Source organism: Cardiocondyla obscurior, linkage group LG08 (assembly GCF_019399895.1).
Source record: "Cardiocondyla obscurior isolate alpha-2009 linkage group LG08, Cobs3.1, whole genome shotgun sequence".
In the NCBI taxonomy this organism is placed as follows: Eukaryota; Metazoa; Arthropoda; class Insecta; order Hymenoptera; family Formicidae; genus Cardiocondyla; species Cardiocondyla obscurior.
This window is the reverse complement of record NC_091871.1, coordinates 3624837-3647433: the sequence shown is the minus strand read 5'-3', so window position 1 is coordinate 3647433 and position 22597 is coordinate 3624837. Positions and strand designations below refer to the sequence as shown.

At 44.5% G+C, this 22597-nt stretch overlaps 2 protein-coding genes across 5 annotated transcripts in view; one reads left to right on the top strand and one right to left on the bottom strand.

Annotated features, from left to right (window-relative positions):
* Positions 1-2704: 2704 nt before the first annotated feature.
* Positions 2705-10170, bottom strand: Metro (membrane palmitoylated protein 7-like protein metro). 4 transcript variants are annotated; one of them, XM_070661002.1, is made up of 11 exons: positions 9523-10170; positions 8433-8719; positions 8043-8174; positions 7536-7562; positions 6186-6353; positions 5997-6068; positions 5799-5923; positions 5573-5709; positions 4591-4893; positions 4067-4410; positions 2705-3954 (listed from the first exon to the last, which is right to left on the bottom strand). In XM_070661002.1, exons 1-11 carry the CDS (start codon positions 9563-9565, stop codon positions 3778-3780), a joined length of 1815 nt encoding a protein of 604 aa, XP_070517103.1. In that variant the 5' UTR covers positions 9566-10170; the 3' UTR covers positions 2705-3777. The 4 variants fall into 4 exon arrangements, with proteins under 4 accessions (XP_070517103.1, XP_070517105.1, XP_070517104.1 ...); XM_070661004.1 differs by having other exon boundaries at positions 4591-4767; positions 9523-10168; XM_070661003.1 differs by lacking the exon at positions 7536-7562 and having other exon boundaries at positions 9523-10169.
* Positions 10171-11243: 1073 nt separating this feature from the next.
* Positions 11244-22597, top strand: part of LOC139104531 (protein bric-a-brac 1) — a 347372-nt gene continuing 336018 nt past the window's right edge. Inside the window, exons 1-2 of the mRNA XM_070660049.1 lie at positions 11244-11392; positions 12337-12390. The gene's annotated coding sequence lies outside the window, so the exon portion shown is untranslated. The remainder of the gene's footprint in view (positions 11393-12336; positions 12391-22597) is intronic.

The window sequence follows — 22597 nt, the reverse complement described above, 5'->3', positions numbered from 1 at the left end:
GTTGTTACATCCTTTAATTGTTTAATTGTATTTGTAATTTTACGAGAATCGGAATTCTATTTCCGCTAATTTAATTTTTAACGACACGGAACGGTGAGAATATCAATGGCTGGAATATAGGTATTAGTACGTTCCGGAAATTGCGGCGCTCACTCGGAATTGTGCTGGGATAAAACAGAATTAAGCTCTTCGGTTACTTTCTCGTTTTTCATTCTATTTTTACGTAGTGGCACGCGGTCGCCGCGTTGCACGTGGTTCGCGGCTGCGTTTCGATGATTCAAGATCAATTAGAGAATACCGGCATAACTAAAAATACAGCATCCACGACCACTCACTTTTCCTCGTTCTCGTTTTTATTCCCCGAGAAGTCTCAAGATTGTACGTTTGGCTGTTAAAAGAACTTTCGACGCCGAACGAGGAAACTCGTTCGCGATGCGAATCCCAACTTTTCTAAAACCCATGGATTTTTCCCCGAATCGCAATTTTTCTCGCTGATTGCGCGCCGGCGATGTTATCACGCTTGACAGCTGAGCAAATCCAACGAAATCGATTCGGTCGATTCGGCCGAGAAGGCGCTTTCGTTGTTTCAATGTAAAAGCTCTTCGCAAACTGAGAGCGCTTTCGATATCTTTATCAACGTTATCTCTTTTGTACTCAGATAAGACTTGCGTTAAAAGCACAGAGCGAGACTTTGTAATTGCACTAAGATTTTTTAATACACAAAAATGTTTGGTTCGTTATCGATGCTACTTTAAAATTCTTTCCGACACTCTTCTTTTTTTTTTTTTATACATACGATTGGTAAGAGAGATCGTCGTTCGACGTGTGCTAAGCCCCAAAATTGAACTTATCCGGGTTTATCAATTTCTGGCTAAAAGCCGCTGGTAGTAGCCGTCAGTGTCATCGTTAACGAGAATTGTCGGATGAAAAGCATTTACATAACGTTGCTCGACGGCCAAGCGATTGATGATCCGCCTATTAATGTCGAGACGGTGTCCCAGATCACGACCGATTCGTCCTGACGTGCGATTGAATCGTGGAAATGCAACGCGCACATATAACGCCCGCGATTCGCGTCGCCGGTGGTCACTTGCGAATTATTGTCGAGCATTGTGTTTTGGTTGTGCTAAAACGATTTCGGGACCAGCGCCGTTGCTTAACACGGTGACGGGGGACGTCAGAGACCCGGGGTGCTATTTCTGCCGATTGGATCGAGCGCGATTAATAAAGACGACCGGCAGACCGGGCCGATGATCGGACTATGGCGCGAGTCAAACTAAGAAAAACATCGTCGACTAGGAGATTTAAATGTCGTTTCGCCACCGCCCGCGCGACGTAAATTCGTTTCGTAACGAGTCCACGGTGCTTTAAATTTCAGCCGCCTGGTCACAAACGGCCCGCTGCCGAGCCGTAGTGATAATAACCCTGGCTCATCACGAGAATCATTTTATTACTGAGAAACAATAATATAACACTGAACGCTTTACTTGCAATTTTAAGATTTTTTACTAGTCAGCTTCGAATACCGTTCGTAGAAACTATTTCGAGAAAGAACAAAAAGAGGGACGTTTATATTTAAATGCGACATTGATATCGTCGTAAACTTTAATGTAATATTTTAATAACGTTTTTTTTTCGAGCTTTGATTCTATTCGGGACTATTTTTGCGAAATTCGTGTGTATGTTAATCAGTTGGATGCACGAGAGTCGCGGAGCGTGGTGATAGACAACGGTAACGAATCGCAAAACGAAGCATGCGAACCGTGATTGCATCACGTGTGAAGTAACTCGCCGATTTATTCATGCAAAAAGTTGCCCGAGAAATTCTGAAATCTCGGGCGGCGTATATGAGCGCGAGCTCCCGCACGCACGCGAACGCCCGCCGTCCGAGAATCAATATTTGCTGGCGCTTCCAATGAAGGAGCTCGTAATTTTGAGAGGAAGTCGTTGGCGCGAAGAGCAAAGTGGTTTCCGTGCCTGCTCGTGACGGGCTATTAAGAGTTCCCGCTGGTTAAGTGTAAGTCGCAGTTTTGACACGGATGCTCATTCTCCTCCGTGTTTCTTTAAAAAAAAAAGAAAGAAAGAATGAGGACAGTACGTTAAATTAACCCTGGAACGACTGAGAATCAAAAGTTGCTTATAAGAAAACATTTTTAATTGATAAAAAAGTCTTTCAAGGCTACAAGCTCTCGCACCGACTTTCGTCAAATAATTAGGTTCCTTTTTTTTTTCTTTGAACAAGATGAGAACGAGAAACGAAAAAGAGCGTCATGTCACAATGCGTTTTAGCAGTCTGCGGCTCTAACGGTGCCTAGGTCGCTTATTTTTGCACAAAACTATCACTATCCGTGTAATTTTTTTGGGTCAACCTGTCACTCGTTTGACACTGACCTTGGCAGTAATGAACGCAGAAAGAAACTGCTACGCGAAATTAAGGCACGTGAAACATGTCAGCTGTCTATCAACGAGTTCGCACGAAAGCCTACTCTATTTTGCTCAGGTAGCTTCTCGGAAAATATCTTTCTCGGTATCATATTTCAAAGATGGGTCACAATTTGCTCGAATGGTCGGAAAACGAGTTCTTTTCTTTTTTACAACAGCGTATTACACACGATAACGTATAAAAAGCATAGTTTTACGGATAATTAAATTATCTATTTTATATTTAACTTGAAGGAAAGGAAGTAAATGATTTCAACTCACGTTTCAAAGTTTAATGGTATATTTCAATAACATGCAGAGTTTACATCAAGGGTGAGTTATGCAACGTCAACTCGATAGAGAGCGTACAACTCTTTTTTTTTTGTTTTTTTTTTTCTTTTTCATTGGCATTTCATTGTCATGGAAAAAGAATAAAACAGAATAGTGATATTGCGGTAACGCTGGCCGAAAGTGGAAAATACAATAAGTTCAGTGGGACGATCAGAACGATCGCCATTCTAGGTACAATACTTATTTGGCAACAATTAACAACAATCGAGATCAAAGATATCGCCCACGTGACTCTCCTGGCCCCGGTGGGCCGTCCAAAACGATTTCGGTGCAACAAGTTCCATTTCGTGAGCATTGATCCCAGGGCATGCGAGATTTTCCAAGGTTTTAAAAGATGGAATTTCACGACGTATTGATAGGACGTAGTACAGAAGATAATTCGCGACGAAGTTAGAGAGGTCGGCTTTCCTTTCGGTCGCGCAATACGAGGTGTCCCGTCGCTGGCGCAAGCGACTGGCAGTAAGGGTACTAAGATTAAGAATGCGCGGAGTGTCACTGAAACGTCTGATAGTTATCCGGTAAACAACAACTGTCGGGATTTTTTTTTTTGGACGACTTTGAATCACTTGGAGCCTATCTTCGAGATTACTTTAACATTTCGTACTTAGCTATTTAATTTAGTCGAGGAGTGGCACGCCGCGGTCCTTCCGCGACCGACGGTCGGTCGTCGGCAACGAACACGCGGCGTCCGATAATAAAAAATTTCATTTAATTCGTTTTCGAAACGGGTAAAGACGCGCGAACGCACGAGGTACGAAACTTCTACGAGTGTAAAGGCGCAATAATGCTAGGTGGTAATTGTAATTCGGTGGGACGATAGACGAAAAATACGCGCGCTCTTCGAGGAACGTCTTCCGCGAGAGCAGAGCTAAAGTGTTCGTCGAGGGTGACGAGAAACGTTTGATTTCGTCAAACGGCGACGAGTTTTCTTTTTTTCTTTTTTCTTCTTTTTCTTCCGTCTCTTCCTCCGAATGTTTTGTGTCTTGAATTCTAAAGACCACCATTTTACTGAACCCACGAGGCAGGCACCCAAAGCGGCTCAGACTCCACTCGATGAATCGCGTTGACTAGCTGCTCAAACGCCATAGAAAGATCAGCGTTCACAATCACCTCGTCGAAGAGATGAGAGTACAGGAACTCTATCCTTTCCGCGCTGTGCAGGATTTCGGTGAATTCTTCGTCCTGAAATAGAAACTCGATGATAAAATTCAGCTTGTACTTTTAAATTCGGAAAAAGACTCGACTCGCGACAATGATTCTAGGCCATTACGTGAATAAAAAGTTTTCAATTTACCGTGAAACCGCGAGAGTTGTTCTCATCAAAGGTAGATCTTGCTCGAGCCTCATTTCTAGTTTCCTTCAGCACTTCAAACGTCGGCGGTTTAATGTATATAATATACGGCCTCAATTGCGGTGTTCTTAACATCTTGAGGGCTTGATAGTGCGGGTTCAGGAGACACACGTATCCGGCGTTTACAAGTGAGCTGACGCTTTCAGAATTGGTGCCGTATAAATTTCCTTTGTACTCGCCGTACTCGATAAACTTTCCAGCCTCGAGATCCTCCTCCATTTTCTCGCGGCTCACGAAATGATACTCCTTGCCGTTTATTTCGCCTGGTCGCGGCGGCCTAGACGTATCTGAAAAAAAAAAATTCGTTTATTACTATATTATATATATACTATATACAATATATTACTATATTACTATAATAAATATTAGACAGATCAATTAATTAATTATTCTTCTATACTATTATTTTTCTTTGAGCTTAAACTCTTTGTCTTGATTAATCAGCTTCGTAGCCTCTGTAAACTTACAGGGAACTGGAGTCTTGTATTTTTCACTGTCGGTTGCCATAAGCCTCCTCTTCAGCTCGTTCCTACCAACCCCCGGTGGCCCGATAAGAACCACCGGCCGGTACAGACCCGGCCTGGGGTAGAGTTTCGCGACCTCTTCGTAGGTCGGTACTTCTTCCCGATCAAAGTCGTCGTTCTCTGCAGCGTCATACATGATTTTTTTAGTTTTAATTCCCTGCAAGTTGCACTTTGTAGGCGAGGCGTGCAAAGAGGTACTGGGACGGGGGCACAATGCGGGCAAAGGCACTGGAACAGAACACAAGCCTAACCGACGGTTAGGTCGTCAGGCCATTCGTTTGTTAAGAAAAGCGCAGCCAAGATTACAGAGATAATCAGGCAACCACCTCGGACCACTAATAAATCGCGCACACGAAACCGATCGTAAATTATGCTTGAGGTGATCACTAATAATGAACGATTTATTATGCAGCGTCGCTACTTCTGCGCTAATATTTCCAACGCCAAGCTTTCTATTAACAACAGCTTTGAAACAGAGAATTCTCGGAGCATATTTGCATTTCGTGCATTTCGTTCATTTGAATATACTTTTTAATAGATTAAATTAATTTTATCAAAAATATTAAATGCAAATTTCTATCAATATACTCCGAGAATTCACTTTGGTAACTTTAATAATGCGGATTTCGTGCAACATTGATCATAACATAATCGGACATAATTTTCATTATACTGTCACTAAAAGATTCGAAAGATCAGTTTTGGGTGGGAAATAATTGAGATAAAATCAAAACAGGCAATAATAATTAAGATAATCGAAAAATTAAAAGAACGAGAAAACGTGAAAAGTTATCTGCCGCTATAATAATCTATGAACATTAATAATGTAAGAAACACTCAATGACGTTATGACTCGACGAGATAATTGCGAAACGATATTAGAACAAGCGAGTATTTAATTAAATCAGCAATCCCGTTTACGTACTTATATTGTCTTCGTCTGACTTTTCTTTATCCTTCTCTTTCTCCTTTCTCTCGAGGAGAATTCTACGTTCTTGAAGAGCTCTGCTGGGAATCAAACCTGCTCTCATATTTCGATCGCCCTCTCGCCTAGCTTGCCACCTATAATTATTAAAAAAAAAAAAGATTAATTACTATAATTTGCTGCAAGTACGAATTACGTACAATTGCTAATTTTAAATTGTCCTCACCAGTAGGCGTCATCTTGACTGACGATATGCAGGACATCACCCTTAACAAAATCCAATCCGGCTTCCCTACAGGGAATATAAGGGTCATCGCCTGCCACATACGAAAAGTGTGCTCGCACGCGAACCTAAATAATTACAAAATATATTTAATTTTACATTATAAAATTCTTAATTGCAATTACAACTATCGGATTTTACCTTGCTCTCTCTGACTCCACTTTTGCTATCCGCGGGCACTATTTTAAAAGTGATTGTCCCTTCTGAGTTTTGCTGAAAGAAAATCAAAAAAAGATTAATAAATGACGATATTTCTTTTGTATAAAAAAAATTAGAAAAAAATGAATTAAATCAAAGCTTCTACACTGTAAGTGATTACACTTTACATACCAAAATTTGTAGGACGAAGCTAGGTGTCTTTCCCTCGACGCTGATACCGTTGACTTCGCAAACTTCGTCGCCGACGTGGATGAGACCGGATCGGTCGGCCGCGCCGCCGTGCATTATTCGCGCAATCACGATCTTGCCGGTTTCTTCGCAGGTTTTTATAGTCGCCCCCTAATGTCAAGGTGTAAAGTCTAATATTGTTAATGCACCTCGTGCGAGAACGCATACTAGGGAGCGTCTTTTTTTTTTTTCTCATAAAAAAAAAGAAAAGGGACAAAATTAAAGAGATCTCGTTGAAAAGCAAACGTAAAATGCAACATTAAAATTGGTGCTCGACAATTTCCATGCCACGATTGTTTAAGTCGTGCACAAAAATAGACGAACGTGTCGATAACATGAACGTCCAAAAAGTATAACAAAGGCATGTAAAACGTTTGATTTTTCAATGATTCAATTACCAGCGGCGAGTTTTTAAAATTTCTTTTGGAACTTCATGTTGCTCAGAGTGCTTTCTCCTAATTTCAGTTTCTCGAAACGAACAGAAATAGATATTTCAAATAATTTGCAAAATAATTGAAACAAAAGATTAATTGCGTCTCGAGAAATATATATCATAAAATGTAGTTACCCGTAATGTCATTTAATTTGGTGATTGGTTGAAGAAAAAAGTATTAAAATACCGCAAATAATGGTGGAACATATTTTTCGCGTAAGTTTTATGTGCCTAAATTTTTCTTAAGAATATCTAGTCCAAAAGTAATTATCTCTTTAAGTTTTAAGCTAACGATTCAAGGGGTAACTCCACTTCACGTACTTAAAATACAGTCATGCGGGACAATAACAACAAATACAGTGATACAATAGATTTTATTTATAAAGCAAAAACATAAAAAGAACAACTCAAACGAAACGTATGCAATAGACGCAACAGAGGCGAACAGCAAACTTAGCAAACTTTTAGCAAGGAAGGGATGGATATTTGCCCAAACGTTTTATTTACAGATGAATTTATATCCTGAAATCGCAGTACGATGACGGGGGAAAAAATTGACTAGAAATCTATGTTGAAGCGAGGATTGACCCGGTTTAATTCCAATTAATCTTAATCTGAATCTGATCTTAATTGATCTGAATTAATGAAAATTTCTCGCCCGCACAATTTCTGTGGTCTTGCCAGCTGACAGCGACGGAAATTGCGCGCGGCAGAACTCTACCGGTCTCGATCCCGATGCTAAAGTGAGCGGCGAAAACGAAAAGAATGATGATTGAGGTACAGGGCAGTTTCGTACGACGTAAAGTCAGGTGTTCATCATAGGTGCTCAGCACATGTTCTATGGCATTCAGGCGACTTACCACGATCGGTTCAACGCCGCCGTCGCCCTTCGAAGCAAGTTTGACGATGAAAGAAACACGTGATTACTTAGTTACTTTTTCCTTCGCACACTCGTGAGTCTACTCGTTAGTCTCTCTCTCTCTCTCTCTCTTTTCTTTCTCTCAGAGAATTTTCCTCACAATATCCAAATTACAAAACTACGCAGATACGTGACTCGCCTGCCTACGCCGATACTTAGGAGCGTTTTTCGCGTCTCATGCAAGTCGACGCGAAATGTACAACCATGTGTTGGCGGATAAAACGAATTCCCAACGCTCTGGCAAAAAAAAGTAATCTACCTTCGACTGTTCCCCTCATCCCCGTTCTTCAAAACGTAAACGCGTACACTCGAAACGCTACTACTTAATTGACAATTAAGCTGTCTCTCCTTTTTACGCTTTTGCTCACACTCTTGAGTTAATCGAGTCAAAAACGCTCAGAAAGACACCGTTATTGCAAATTCAGACTCAACGAACGATCTGACGTACCAGGGGCTCGTTTGATTTCACCAACTGGACAATCTTCACCGTCTCCTCGTCCTCGTCCACTTCCAACGGGATGTCAGGTAGCCTTGGGTAGTAATCTTTTTGCGCCACCGCGTCGTGAGCGCACAGGAGACCCTTTAATGTGAAGAAAATTCTTTAAATACATACTCTAAGAATTTGACTTTTTAGTATTTAATAAATTAGAAGAAAAAAAAAAGAAAATTAATATTTGAAGAAAAAATTTAAAAAATTAAAAATGCTTGCAAGAAGCTGCACATTTTTATTTCTTTGCGTCAGGGGACACCTGTAAAACTATTATTACCTCTGAAAAAGTTAGTTAAGCGTGTAGTTAGGTATCTATACAAAATTATATTTATTATTATCGTTTGTTACCTGGATGTGCGGCTTTTGCAGCAAGTGGAATAGTTCCTTGCAGTCAGACGAGACGTGCGTTTTAGTTGATAGTAGATCAAGAACCTCGATGTCGATGTCCATCGAGTTTGACAGCACGGGAAAGAATTTGTCATCTTTAACATTACTTAGGATCTTGTTGTGAACATTCACCAGGGCGTTTAGTTCCTTAGACTGCAACAGCTCGCTAAGAAATCCGAATTCCTCCTCGGTGCAGCTAGGGATTTCCGACTTGTTCTCTTGCAACGAGTTCAGCAGCTTAGATAACGCTAAAATAAAAGAACAAGTGAGATTCGTGATCTTTAACGTGATAGAACTTTAATTCGACGAGCAAAGTTATTTATTACGTAAATTGAGATTGATAAACTTTGAAAAACATTCGTCCCTTTTTATTTGCTCAATTTTAATCGCTTGCTTTTATTTTACGTTTTGCTTTACGTAAGCTTTAGTATGAAATACAACTCGCGTTATTAAAATCGAATAGAATTGAAATAAAATTTTCTCTCCCTTCACGTAATTCCGTAATTATTTTAATTCAAAGACAAGGGTTTCTCGTAGCATTCAGGCGCGGATCGAAGCCATCGATATCAGATTCATTTTTCAACGAGGATTATTCATTCGAGGCCTCTTCCGTTCAACGTATCGTAGCACGCGGAAACGTGCGATTGGAATATTACGTAGCAAGCGCGATGCCCGTCAGAAGATCTCGTTATTACTCGCACAGTCGTGTTTATTTACTCTCACTCGGGTTTACCCTCTTTTCTATATTTATAACGTACAACACTCACGCCCGACGTTTTATTAATACGTCTTTGAAGAGAGTATTCAGCCACGTATCGCGTATCGCATCTCGCAACTTGCTCCAATAACTCTTCTTTTTTTTTTCTCTCTCTCTCTCTCTCTTTCGCTGCGGAAACAACGGACAGGCGTTATCGACACGTCGCCACAATAGTCGCTCTCGCTGTTCAGGACCTCGTTATCTCGCAGGAGTCTCCCGACGTACCGTATGCGAAAACACGTGAAAACCCTTCGGATTCGATTCCGAACGCGATCTCCGTTCCGTCGAACTTACCGGGATCCCAGTTAACGTTATCCATGACGACCACCGCTGTCATATTTCGCCCCAAGGTATCCCGGTTAGGCGTGTTCCCACGCTCCCGAGGACGACGTGGGCGTCGCGACGCTCGGCGTCCGTTTGAGCGACGGGGTATCAGAGACGGCGGTAGCGGGATCCGGGTCGGCGTATTTCCGTCGGGGTCGTACGATGCGCCGTCGCTGCCGCGTCGACGGCCTTACCGCCGGCGATGCTGTTCCGCTGCTGCTGCTTCCTCGCGTCGACGTGTCGCGTTCGCGCCGTCTGGAGTATCGTTATCATAGCGAGAATAATCCGTTACGTAAGCGGCCTGTCACTCGACACGGGGTAGGATGACCGCCACCGGATTGGCCTGCAGTCCCTGCCCCGTGCGACTCCTCGGCATGCCACGGATTTCTTTCTTCTCCGCACGGCTTTCCCCCTTTTCCCCTCGGTCTACCTCGGCTCTTTCGCTCCTCGTATTCTTCCCTCCGCGGGCTCGACTCGCGGTCGCCGAGCACGTCGCTCCCGGACGACCTTCTCGTGGACGAGCGGACTCGGCGGTCCGGCACTAATGCACTTCCCTACGCGCCTCGCGCGCCCCTCGTGTTTTTCCGACGCGGCACTATCGGTGCCATGTTGAAAGGCGCCTACGAACAATGCTCTCCGCGCACCCTTCGGCCACCGCTTCGCATTCGACTCGGCCACCTCGCTCCGTCTCGCTTCATCCCGCCGCTTTGCGCACGACGCGAAAGGAGACGGGCAATTCACGTCGAAACTCGACCCTATCTGCGTGCTCGCGCCAGAGACGACGAATCACACGCCAGGCACATGGACACTTGATAACCGTACGTTCGTATGTCCGCTTTTCAGACCCATTTTTTTTTTACTGCTTCCGACGGTTCGAGCGTAACTTTTAAGTGATAAACGTACGCCCGGAGGACCGATTCAATTCCGTTTAGCGTCTTTACAATAAACGAGTAATATTAAATGTTTTCAACGCGTGATATTTGTGTAAACGATACCGTCTTTTTATCGTATTTATTATTTGAAAAATCGAGCGGGTCTCCTAAGACTTGGAAAATCCTGGTGCAATCTCTTTGCTAGATAACGATTTAATTGTTTAATACTTAATTGAAGCTTTTTGCTCTTATTAATACGGCACATCAGCTGTCGTATCGGGTACGTGGCGCCATCCGTCGGCGACTCGCTTAGTTGCGTCAACGCCAACGGTGAACGTTAACAATCAATATTACGTTGTGTCAATTTAATTGACGAATAAATTTAATTATGTATGTAATTACGTGCGATTATGTCGGGCTTATTACGTCGGCGAAGGTTGAAGTCCACCGAGGTATGATTTTTTATCTATATTTTTCTATTCTTTACTCGAGAGCCGCTTCTCGCCATATGACGAGTCCCAAGGTTTGGCAATGCTATTTTTTTTCGTTTTATGAATGAAAATGTGGAAAAGGCCGCGCGATGTTCGATCCGTTGGACGAGCACGGTTTTCGGGAATCGTGGATCTGGCGCGCTAATTGCGCCGACGGTGAAAATCGCGCGTAACGCCTCGCTCGATCTCGCGAAGCAGACGCGACGAGGGGGTTAGGAGGGGAAGATAGGTGCGAGCCGTGTTTCCTCACCGCGCCGCGCTCCGCCCCGCGGCATCGCGACGACGGCGGCGCTCCGCGTCGCGGCGCCACCGTCGGTCGATGTGCATGCAGTTGTCTGTCGCGAAACGTCTCGCCGCACGCCTCCCACGGGGTGCCGTGCTTTCCCGTTTTGATTTCCCGCGGAGTTTCCGCGCGACGTACGGCGTCGCGCCGCAGCCCACAGCCCCGCGGACCTTCGCCGGTACCCTCGAGTTTCGGTAAGCCCGCCGGTTTCTCTCTGCTCACCGCCCCGCGTGCCCATTCCTTGACATGGCGTGCGCTTGACATACACGCGCGGGCAGCGCGCGTGCCGATTTTCGCGACGGTCCCTCGACCACGGCGCGCCGTCCGTTCGCCCGACGGCACCGCGCCGCCGGCCGGGCGACGCTCGTCGTCGCCGTCCGCGCCGGCCGACTCGCCGAGATCGGAAGAATCGCGGCGACCCATCGACGGAGCACGTCGCGGCGACCGGACAATCCACAAGTGGTTGCGCCGCGACGCGCGCGCGTGCGCACGGAAAGTGTGGGTGCGTGTGCGAACGAGCGGAGGAATGTGTGCGTGCGCGTGTGTGTATGAGAGCGCGCGTTCAGCGACGGCGACGACGAAACGTCACGCCGCGCCGCGACGCGACGCGACGCGACGTTCCCGAGAGAATCGGTCGCCAGCAGGGCCGCATTCAGTTTCTGTAACTCGCGAGTCGCCGGTACTCTCGGTTAGTCTCTGCGCGGTGAAAACCTAACGCCGATTATGCTTGTTTTGATCTCGTAAACACGTCGCGCTTGAAGAAATCGTCGCGCTGCTTTTTTCTTTCTTTCTTTCTTTTTCTTTTTTCTTTCTCCGTCGAAATAATCTACGCGGTGAAGAAACAAACGGCCGGCCAATGTAGTCCGAATTTATTTATTTAATTCTTTTTTTTTTCGAGTACTTTGATTTAATTAAAATAAACTGTCAATTTGTTTCAAGCGTATCAAAGTTTCGAGCGGCATACATCGTCTTTCTCTTACAGCAATTGTTCCTTCTAATTTTCTATGACAATTCTGTATGCATTTGCAAATAAATTGTATGCATCCCGACGACCGATAAAGCGTAGTTAATTACTCGTAACATTCCCCGCAAATTTCCTGCATTTTTATTTATGACCGTTCTGTTTCCATTGTTACAGACGCCTCCCCGCAAACTTTCACACATCCCAATTCTTTTTTTATTCATCGTTTTGGTAAGCCTGATATATTTTATTTTTCTTCCTTTATTATAATTATTTTTCTTTGTTTAAAAATGTTTAAAGTATATATATGTATCTTTAAAATACTATGTACATTTAATTGTCGCTACTCGATAATAATTTTTCAGTTTGATTCACTTTGTGCTCGTACTTTGTTGTAAACTTGAAAATTGCAAGGTATGACTTTTTAAATTGTCAGTCTTGCATATATGTTTCGCAATTCTCTCCGATTACCTTTTTTTTGTACGTTTAAACGTGTCGTTATCTCTTGCATTTTATATCGTTGAAAATAGCGTAATCGATCGCAGTAGGGTTTGATCATCTGCGTTATCGCGCAACGCCGGGATGAGATGCAGCTCGTGTTGCAGCTGAAAGATGTCGCCATCAGTTCCGCGTTAACGTGCACAGCGTTTCTGCTTTCGCGTTGAAAATTTAATACGTTAAAAAAAAAAATCAGAATGCCTTATAATTAGACAAGAATTAATTCGGCAACGATATAATAGATCTATTAACAATTTCAAATAATAATAAAAAAAAGAGAAAGATGTTATTTATCTGTCGCAAAAGTTGTAATAATATCACCGCAGAGACTCGGCCCGAATCGATAAGAATAATCGCAGACTTTTATGATATTGATAGAATAAATTTTAAGTTACTCGATATTATAGATTGACCGAAGTTTTTCCATGACGAGCGATAATATTAAATTTGCAAAGCGCGTTACCGCCGGCGGCCGCGCGCGCGGCACCGGCGGTATCGAAAGAGAGATGACACTTTCAAACGTACGGCAAATCAAATTTATACGCAAAACACGACTCATTGTTAAAAATGCGCCGTCCGTTTCCGGCGTTGCTATAGAAAATATCGCGATATTAAAATCCAAACAAAAATATCGACGTTCGCCGACCGTACGGGAAACCGGAGTTGATTCGTACGTCGTGAATAAAGGGTGCGCATTCCGCCGTGCCCTTCTATCCTTCCACCGGAGAACGGACGACGGACGAAAAATAAAGCTCCGCGACGCGGTGAAAAATTAAATCGCGTTTACACGGTGTCGCGTTATTTCATCGCGGATGAGCACAAGGAGGGTTGGGTGGGAGGGGGCGGGCGGGCGAGTATCGAGATCCGGGCAAACATTTTTGGCGTCCTTTCAGGCGAATTAGCGGAAACGGCCGCGCACTTTTTTTCACCCGCGTCCGTCGTCGGGAATATTTCACGAAAATTTTTCCACCGCGGAAGACAGTCCCGAGCGACCGTCGAACATTTCGCTCGCGAGACACAACGCGGGGTGGACAAGCGAGGCACGCGAGGGGGTTGGGCGCGTGTCAGGCGAGTGTTTTACTAGCCTTAATTTCGTGTGCTTTCGTAGCCAATATGTCGGGGCAGTAAATTCCAAACTTTCCGCTTGGCTTCGCGTTTCGGCATTGCGCGTTTTTGCGATCGCGGTTTTAACGACCCTCCCCCTCCTCATTGCCCACCCGCGCCTCCCCCCTCCCTCCCTCTTTCGACTGGCGGAGGTCCGAGGAAAAGCTGCCGGATATTAATTTTGTAAATAACGAACTTCCGGCGTCGACGAGAAACTTTACGCGGCCCCCTCGTTCCCCCCTTCCGTCGTTCCATCCCCCTCGCGAGCCACTAGTTTTCTCTTACCGGGGAGGAGAGGGTTTCGCCGTATCGTTATAACTGCGAGAGCGTATCTCACTGCCGAGCCACGGAAATTTTTCCTCAGCGCAGACCGGGCGAGGCGGCACTTGCAAAACAATTACGAATCGTCGCTATTTCCTTCCGCCATTGTGCGGCCGGGGCCCGTGAAAGGAGGGCCGAACTTTGAAATTCATTGCGCACCATTGTACGCCGCCGCCCTTATTTCGGGACGAGAGGGTGAGAGGAGAGAGGCGCGTACGACGCACTAAAAATGAATAAGACAGTGCGATTAAATATTCGCCGAGTGCCGGTACAAAAATTCACGTTGGTTCCGCGCGCACATACACAGACCAGAGTTCGTAGAGAAAGAACGCAGCAGAGGGGGGCGAAGGGGGGTAGGTAGAGAAAAGAGTGTAAAAGAGAGAGAGGAAGAGAAAGAGAGAGAGAGCGAGAGAGCCGTGAATCGATTGAACCAACATAAACGCGGTGGAGGACTAATAAAAAAAAAACAGTAATTTACTTACTAAAACATAAAGCCACGTCCGTGGCCGGCGAAGGAAGGCAAACACATTAAACATTTAGAGGGCATAATAACCCGCGGCATACGTAATACGGCTGGCGCCCTTTTCACCGATAGCCATGAATAATGTACACACGCCAAGGTATGACGTAGGCTCGCGCGCTAGACTTGTGTATTTCACGGCGAGGTAGATCGACCGACCGGGCTATTTCCAATAACCGGCACCGCTATCGCGCTATCGTGCTCGCGTCGGCGAGCGTAAGACCAGCGCGAGAAGGCAAAAGGGCCCTTCTCCCCCCCGGAGTCCCTTTGTGCGCCACTTCCGTCGATTGTCGTTCGATGCTTGTCAACGCTCGCGCCACTTTGCCCTATCTGTTTTACGCGAGTTAGCTCTCGAAATAGAGTTATCAGAGGGACCGTTGAACAAGAGGGTCGTGGGGAACAAAATGTGTCTCGAGCTAAAAACTCAAATGACTTACTTTCACGTGGAATTCACCCCCGTTTATTCCACCGAGCCGAAGGGGACACGTTCGAAAAAATATCGTGGGCGATAGGTAATTTGTATCGAGGTAGTAAAAATTCGAGATTCGGCGTTCTCGACGAGAGAATCGCAACATTAAATCAAGTGCGCGAGACGGTAATTAATTATTTTTTTCAACATCAAATATTTAATAGAAACGCACACGTGCGTGTCTTTCTTGTTGAATGCCTTCTTGTCGAAATTTAATCTCTATAACATCATAATCTAATTTTTTTCAATTTAATTATTTTGTAAAAATAGATTTTACGTTTTCTCGCGTCGAACAACAAGTTCGATCCTGTCAAGTATTGGAATAAGACTTTAGAAAAAAGCCCTGAACTCGCGGGTGCGAACGTGCAGGTTGAAGTAATCGGTTAACACCGAGCTCGCGAGATGCGCACCGGTGATTAGCGGCGCGCGAGTTTGTCGCGAATTACTGGGCGCGGATTACCGGTGGGGGTTGCGGCGATTTGTACGTCATATCGGCCGCAACGTATGCGCGCGACAATGGCAAAGTAATGAAGTTCACATTCCAGGCTATCTGGAGCGTAGAATGACAAAACAATAAATCGCTTATCGCCGTCGTGGTCGGTGCTCGCGTGCCGTCTCCGCCTCGCCGTCGGTTGTTCCTCGTCGCGACGTAAAGCGTTAATTCACATAGACGCAACACGTCGCGATAAGAGTTTCGCCGTTGTTCAAAGCCTCACGAGCGTAAATCCCCCCCGGGACGTGCGATCTGCACGAAAATTAAATTTCACGCGGCTTATATACGCGTACTGTACGGGATACGTAAATTTTCTAACAGAAATCTTGGCGAAAATCAACGGGGCTCTCAATTAATTTTTATTAAATATGATCTTACGATTTTAAAATAATTCAACATCTGGTTGTCTAAGTATATAGATTGAAGTTCTGTCCGAAAACGTTATTTTGCTCTCGTCTAAATTGAGTCGGAACACAAACGACTCGTTTTATTTCTACATTGCGGCGGCAATGTAGAGAGCATTGTGAGCTCGATGGGATTAATGCAGATCGCAGTCTCGGGTGAACCGCGTGAAGAACGAAGAAGGGTTTTACCGTAATGCTTGATACGTTGGTCCTTCGCGTTATTTATCACGTGATCGCATTATTATAAGTCGTCCGTCTTACTTGGGACCTCAGTTTTTACCGATCGCAATTATATTTTCACCATCACAGCCGCTGCTCTACGCGCGACTGAAACTGGCGCCTTTATATTCTTATCCGTGAAACGATCCTTTATATAAAAAATTTACGATTACACTTATTAAAAAGAGAGCCGAACTCGAATCACAGTCGATTCATGGACGATTTAATTAGACGCGATAATTTTCTTATTTGCGTAAAAGCGCGGAGAAGCCGCGACATGTCAAACTGAAATATATAATATAATAGTTATAACTGTCGCGTAATATTGATGAACGTTATAGAGTTTCCAGAATTATAGCCAATCGATAGGTCTAAGAGTTAATTTAATCAGGGCCAATGATTTTCTTATTTCTATAGAAGCGTGGAGGAATTCATGTCACGCTCAAGTACGTAAAATAATCACGTCTATCAGGAAAAAAAAAAACCCTAACAAAAGTGGAGCTTCTAAAATTGTAGCCGCGACCGGCGACGAGCGGTTTAATCAGGAGCGATGATTTTCTCATTCGCGAGGTAATCGACATGTAACGTTGAAATTTACATAATAGTTATATACAGGGTGTCTATGGATGCCTCGGTCAATTAGGAATTGATCTTTCCTCAGGGAAATGAACTAATCCGGAGAATCCGAGACATCCTTGAGATATTACAGAATTCTGGCCATGCAAAATTTACAAAACCATCGTCGCCCGGCTGATGATTTAATTACGACGGTAATGAATCATTACGCCTGCCGGCGGGTAGCGCGATTGAATTTAATTTACCGAATTCGCAGAGAGAACTTTGAGATGCTTTAAGATTTCCGCGTAATTAAGGATATTTTATTTCCTCGCGAGCCGTTCGTCATTTCTGCGCGAAGACAAACGCGTGAAAAACAGCTCGCGATGTTTCCGGCGGCGGACAATACGAACGGAATTCTTCGGACGTTCAACAAATGCGGCCGGGGGCCGGCGTGTATTATTCAAAATCATTGTGAGTACCGACGCTGTTGATAAAATATACCGTGGCGCGGCTCGTGGAAACAGGCCGCGATAAGGATAACTAAGGAAACGAATGGGAGGCTCGCGCGAGGCCGATAAGAACCGCGTGATTTAATCCGGAACGAGTTTACCGTTCGTGAAATGAAATAAAAAAAAAAAAAAAAAAAAAAAAAAGAAAAAAACCATAAAGGGGAGAAAAGAAAAGAAACGCGGCCGCACGTAAATGAATTGCAAATGGCAGCGAATGCTCGTTTGCGGACGCTGTAATTATGTGCATCGAAGGCAACGTTTGTAGAGTCGATTCGCGAATTTTTAAATCACCCGTCGCGAAACGTCGCACGCGGTTGTCGAAATTTCCACTCTGGCATCTAATAATAAATATTGAAATAAAAGATACGCGCGTATCTGGGGGGGGGAAAAAATGAACGCGTCGACTGTAAAATTTGCGTGAGTCCGGCGTGCCTTGTGCAGCGACTACAACTATAAAATTGACGGGGCAATCTCGCAAATTTCTCTCGAATACCAATAGTTTACACCGTCATTATTCGCCGCTAATTGTATTTTCCGGATAATCCGGATTTGCACTGATTGACATTAGAGTTGGAGTATAAATTTACCGAAAAAGCCAGGGAATATCATTGCCGGTCGCGTACTCGGGCGATCATTTTGACACGCTCTCCTATATATACATTTTGCCCCGTGGTGTCGTCGCCGAAAACGTCGCGCCCTGGGCGCCGGTTGACGAAGGGGCACCCGGTCGGGCAGACCCGGATTCCGAAAAGCGGGCCAGAACGAGAACGAGCGTGGTGCCCGATAAATCGCCGTCCTCGTCCTAGGGTTTGAGGGGGAGGGACCGCGAGGGGAGGATTAGGGGGAGCAGGCGGATATCGCCATAAAGGCCAGCTCAAAAGTCAATCAAGCGGGCCGAATTACGTCGAAAAGCGCGGCGGGGCGCTCCCGCGCGCTCGCGAGCACCGATATACAACAAAATGAAAGCTATCAGAGGTGACAATCCGCGGACGACAAATCAGCGTGTATATTTAATGCCCGTGGTGCCACCCCCGCTCCCGGAAAAGCCCCTGACGCCCGACGTGGTACAGTTTTCTCTCTCTTTCCCTCCCGCCCTCTGTCCTTTCGCATCGGCATGCTTCTCCTCTATTTATCTGTCTATCTGGTCGTCTCTCTTTCTCTCTCTCCTTCTCTCGCTTGCGCTCTTTCTCTCTCGCTCTCTCCTGCACCGCGTTGCTCTCATCGACCCTCTCGACCCCCTTCTGCCACCCCTGCGCTCTCGCTCCCACGTCATCACGTTGTTGCTCTCGGATATGTCACTATGCTACCGACATAACCAACCCGCGCTCTTCTCCCTTTGCACCTCTTCTCGCACGCTCGCTCGTTCGGTCGCCCACTTCCCCGCGCTTCCGCGCCGTGTTATTTGCAACGTGTCGCACGCCCGCGCATCCCCGCGATCTAGCGCAATCAGTGCTATTATATTAATATTTATGCCGGCCCCCTTTCTCCCCCGCGCTCTGTCGCCTCGTCACATTCTCTCGCTCTTGGCTATCGGCGATGCTTCTCGCGGCGGAAAAGCCAATCGAAAACAAATCCACTGAACACCTATTCCCTTAAATTGCTCGACACTTCCGCTCGTTGATCCTCGGCAGATCGAAGAATATATCGACGAAGCCGAGGAATAAATCAAGGATAAAAGAGAAATAATAATATGTTTCCGTTGCACCCGGTTATTATCTGCCGATTAAACTCGATTATTATTAAAATATATTGCAGCCAATAATTTTAAAGAATGATAAAAATACGTAACATTAATTAATTTTTTTTTCTTTTTAATGAATTATGTATGAAGTCTTTTATTCTTAATGAGAAAATTGTTTAATGCATCGACTTGTAGATGGAACTCGTTGGTGTTTTTATACATTTTAGTTTTGTAATAGTATTTTTGAACATAGACATATATATATTATATATATACGAATGGAAAACGAGAGCGCGATATTGTGACATTATATCAGTCTATAGATATGCAATATTATTGCAATTATAATCCTGCAACACCGGTGTAATATTGCCATATGAATGTACGTCACGGCATAAGATCATATAATATCATAGTGGCATGCAGGCAATAACAATTATCCGAGAATACTAATTAAAATTATTGAAATTTATTGAAATTACCGTGTTACCGTGCGACATAAGAAACGTTCATGCGGCACAAAGCACTCGTATTAGCTTGCGACATTACTTAAAATTACCAGGTTGCGCTCTTGATAGATAGCAGCAATTATACGGGTTGTCCCAGGTTCGCCGTCTGCCCCTTTAATAATAGATTCGTCGAACTTGCAGTCAATGCTCTTGCTGCAAATTTAAACCTTAAGAGAAACAATAAACTTTATATTCTAATATTATATTGATAATTCTCTCTCTCTCTTTCTCTTTCTCTTCTACCCAGTTGTCTCGCAAATACATAGTAACGTGTACATTATTTTTTTTAATATTCGAAACTTAAATTTGATTTATTTCAAACTCAGTTAATGACGTACGCGTATTTCTCCGTTTGCAACAATACCAATCCGTTCACAATTGCAGATGCGAAGTAGGAGATAGCGAATTTAAAACGCGTTATACACGCATGAGGTACTACGGCTAAATGCGATAGCAATATTTAAAACGCTGAAAACAAAATAGCATAATAACTCGGCGGCGATTAGATCATGAAATTGTAAGAGTTTCACAATGACGTTTCACGAGCGAGTAATCTCGCGGGAAAATCAGCTCGGTGGCGACTCGAGCGCGAGATCGAAGATTGAAAATCAGATTGCCTTTACGAGGCACATAATTTTTGTTACGAGCAATTAAATAAAGCAAGACTGATATATTTGGCCGGCCAACAATATTTTATATAATATATTCATTAGCCTTGCTCGGAGACGACCCACTTGCGCCCGTATGTAAATATATGCGCGATAGATTCGATTGTATGTAAATAGTAATAGGAACTCCGGTCCTTTGCATAACACTGGGCGTTAACACACTTCTAGCTTTCCATGCGCGAAGACGATTATTATTTGATTTACATAAAAAGCGAGGACGCGTTTTTCATTGGCGTAGAGAGATTGCCGAGAAGCAAATGAGAGAGAAAGAAAGAGAGAGAGGAAAGGTAAAAGAAAAAAAAAGGCAAAAGGGGTCGCCTTCCAGGCTGTAACGTTGTAATATTATTAACGCTATAACTGTAAAAATAATCAGAAGCATCTACATAATATTCATAAAATTTTGTAATCGTTGATACTGAGATTAAAATCATTTTAATAACGCGACCCTGCCTTACGTATACTTTTAACGCTTAAAAATATTTTTACAAACGAGAATAAACGAGGAAAAAAAAATATGTACATGTATACATATAACAGTGTGCACGATTAGCACAAATATAAAATTATTTTCATAAGATTATATTCTAGTTTACCTTATCGGAAGTGCACGTGTGCAGCTCGGGCATCAAGGGCCCCCTCGAATTATTAGGGCAGGCATTCGATTCTCACGGCTCGATTAATTCGTCGGGAAGGTTTACGAGGTTGGTTTACGCGCGATTACGCATTTCTCGGGCCTCATCGGGTCTCGATCAGCCGCGAAACCGCGACAACTTTCTCACGGAATCAAATTCATCCGAGACACTCAAAGGCGGTATTACTCGGAAGCGGATCCCCGCGTCTGCGCTCCGTAGGGCACCCAAGGGGCTTACGCGATGTCGAGATTCCCCCCCGCTCAATAAAAAAAAAAATTTGCGACCCGCCTGACAGATGTACCACTCGAACACCCCGCGGGCGGGTTTTTTTCTAAATTTCCTATTGGTCAACTAGATCGGGGATAGATATTGTAATCGTCTTTCTTAATTGAGTAATCGCCCTTTATCTCCGGAGTCTGCCGACCACCCCCGGTGCCGCCACCCATTGTGCTTCACCCTCAACGTTAGTGCCGCCGACGTTGCGCGCGCCCCGCTCGATGTAAGCCAGAAACACCCTTCGGCACTTTCCTGACTAATATTTATTGCCGTGCTACGGATACGGTTTGTTTTAGCGATTGCAGATTCGCGCTGTCGCCTCGTTTTTTATTCCCCCCTTCGAGGCAAAATAAAAAGTGAAATAAAAGAAAGGTTTTTTTTTTTTTTGAAAAATCACCGTCACGAGAAGTCGCGGTCTTTCTCCCTTTTTATGAGTATTAATTGTACGTATTTATTTCATTATCTCGCCTGCTTTATTCAACCGTTCTTTAAAGCTGATTAAATTAATTGCTGTGAAATTAATTGCAATCTCAATATTTACGTTACATTAAATTTGACTTTGTTTAAATAATTATGTTAATATTAGCCGTAATATCGATACACGAAAAACTTTAATGTCTTTCACGGCTTGTCAAGTTTTATAATATATCAACGCTATTTCGTCTAACGTTATTTGCTGGAACGTATCTGTCGTACGAAATGCGATTTCGACCGAGTGTGCCTCGACTGTCGAAAGTATAATTTTCGGGACACTTGTTCTCCAATTTGTTCGGGGCTCGTTGACGTTTTGAATGCTGATTTTCGAGGCCCTCTTCCGAAGCGACCCCCAGCCGAGCGAAAATCAGTGCCTACTGCGAATTGCAGGTTAGATTACGACGGGCGGCGACGGGGCAGCCGTCGATCGAAATCGCATTTCCGGAGGTACGAATTGGCTGCCCGGGGTGCCCTGATGCCCGACGCGCCGCGCTCTCGGACCTGCCCAAATTCGATTGGGCACGTTGTTAGAAGGATAACCGTGAATTTCGTGGCACGCGCGCGACATACGCGCCTCGAACAACTCGCGGGGCTCGACGCAATAGAATCTAGAAAGCGGAGCGGTTGCCCCTAATATTAGCGAAAATTTTCAATCGAACGCTCGCGCCGCTATAACACCATTGTCTATTTGCGACGTGTTAATTGCGACATTCAGAATAATACAATCGTACGGTTGTGATAAATCCGCGCCGCTCCAACAATTTCGTCGGGAAATTCTTTGCAAATACTTTTGCTCCTCGGTCTTGCAGTTATTTCGCGCGTGCGAGGTTCTTAATCGAATGTAAACGTTAAAGGAGGATTGTGTTTTCTCGTTGAGACTCTGGCGGATTAAAAAAAAAAATGCGTTTGTACACGACTCGCGGTAGTACTTTAGTCGCGCCACAAGACAAATTGTTCTTATATCTCGGCGAAAGAGCAAAGGGCCGAGGAAGGAGCTTCTCTTCTCGCGTGATCGTCCGAAACCGCTCCAGCGAGACATTCTCGACCCCGAGCCTAACCCGCGAATCTAACTCCGCCGTCTGTGCCGACGAAAAGGAGGGAAA

Bases quoted from the DNA above. Each gene is read 5' to 3' on its own strand.
- Metro (XM_070661002.1), bottom strand. From the start codon at position 9,565: ATGACAGCGGTGGTCGTCATGGATAACGTTAACTGGGATCCCG. The intron at 8,720-9,522 runs GTAAGTTCGACG...CTTTTATTTTAG, and splicing joins TAACGTTAACTGGGATCCCG to CGTTATCTAAGCTGCTGAAC. The intron at 4,894-5,572 runs GTACGTAAACGG...ACCGTCGGTTAG, and splicing joins GTCAGACGAAGACAATATAA to GCTTGTGTTCTGTTCCAGTG.